The sequence below is a fragment of the Buceros rhinoceros genome, unplaced genomic scaffold (assembly GCF_000710305.1).
Source record: "Buceros rhinoceros silvestris isolate BGI_N320 unplaced genomic scaffold, ASM71030v1 scaffold22066, whole genome shotgun sequence".
NCBI lineage: Eukaryota > Metazoa > Chordata > Aves > Bucerotiformes > Bucerotidae > Buceros > Buceros rhinoceros.
The window spans coordinates 1-1,221 of record NW_010416151.1 but is presented as its reverse complement, the minus strand read 5'-3'; the positions used below and the strand labels follow the sequence as shown (position 1 = coordinate 1,221).

The 1,221-nt window shown below is 58.3% G+C and overlaps 1 protein-coding gene across 1 annotated transcript in view; it reads left to right on the top strand.

Annotated features, from left to right (window-relative positions):
- The window catches only part of MARCH2 (membrane-associated ring finger (C3HC4) 2, E3 ubiquitin protein ligase), a gene marked incomplete at its 3' end in the record, with an annotated part of 19,536 nt that extends 18,868 nt beyond the window's left edge, over positions 1-668 (top strand). The window contains exon 3 of the mRNA XM_010137714.1: positions 459-668. Coding sequence (XP_010136016.1) covers positions 459-668 — 210 coding nt within the window. The remainder of the gene's footprint in view (positions 1-458) is intronic.
- Between the last annotated feature and the right edge of the window lie 553 nt (positions 669-1,221).

The following is a 1,221-nucleotide window of genomic DNA, read 5'->3' as shown; positions in this document are numbered from 1 at the left end:
GAACCAGAGGGCTGGATTTGGGGCAGCTGCCCTAGTGGCTTGGCCTAGCCACAGACCTCAGTGCCTCAGTTTCCCGTAGCCCCTGCACCGGTTGCAGAGTCCTGGATGTGTTTTTATTGAAATTCAATCTGAGACGTGTCTGATCTCTGCTAAGCCAGGCTTTACTGAGCCAACCTCCCTGTCTGCTGCCTGCTCCTCGCTCCCCCATGGAGGAGCCCAGGCAGCTCCTCTCCCCACCACTGCCTTCCCCTGTCCGCCTTCTGCCGTTGTCCCTTCCCTTCCCCTTGCTGGCTGTTAAAATTACACTTGTCGTTCTCCCGCTCTGTTTTTGTGAAGGTTTGTGTGAGTTCAGTGCGTGGTCCGGGTCCCTGCGTGGGAGCTCCCAGCGCGCCACCCCGGTCTGCCCGCCCGGTGAGCTCTGCCAGCTGCTGACGCCCCTCTCTCCTCCCTCCCTGCAGTGGCTGAAGGACCCCGGTCCCCGCAATGAGAAGAGGACCCTGTTCTGCGACATGGTGTGTTTCCTCTTCATCACTCCCCTGGCCGCCATCTCCGGCTGGCTGTGCCTGCGCGGGGCCCAGGACCACCTGCAGTTCAACAGCCGGCTGGAGGCCATCGGCCTCATAGCACTAACGATAGCACTTTTCACAATCTACGTCCTCTGGACGCTGGTAAGTCCCTGCTGCCCGTGGCCCGTTTCTGTTCCAAAGGGAGGTGGCAGCGCTGGCTCACACTGGGCCCGAGCAGCTGCTCGTCTCTGACTCCCCTTGCGAGAAAACCTTGGGCTCTCTCTCTTGAATTTAGCTTTTTACCGGAGCTGCTAAAGTAGATGTTGAGAACGAGGAACCACTTCCTGATCCCCTTCCCAGGCTGACACGGGAGCCGTGTTCCCCGGGGTGCCGTGGACCCGGGCACAGATGAGCCCCAGCGTGGCGGGGCTGGGCGGGAGGGTCCAGTCCAGCCGTTGTGCCTGTTCCTGTTTCTAAGAAAAAACACAAACTTGGGACCCAGCTGGTTTAGGGGAAAAGTAAAACATGGAAGATGTTGGACCCCCAAAACAATCTGCCATCGTGTCCTTCCCTGCGTCGTGCTGCCCAGCCCGCAGGAGGTGCAGACCGGCCGTTTGGGATCTCCATGACCCCCAACACCACAAACTCCTACATGGTATTTTTATAACATTTCTAGGAACATAAATCGGAGGGAAATACATGCTGGTTTTATTCC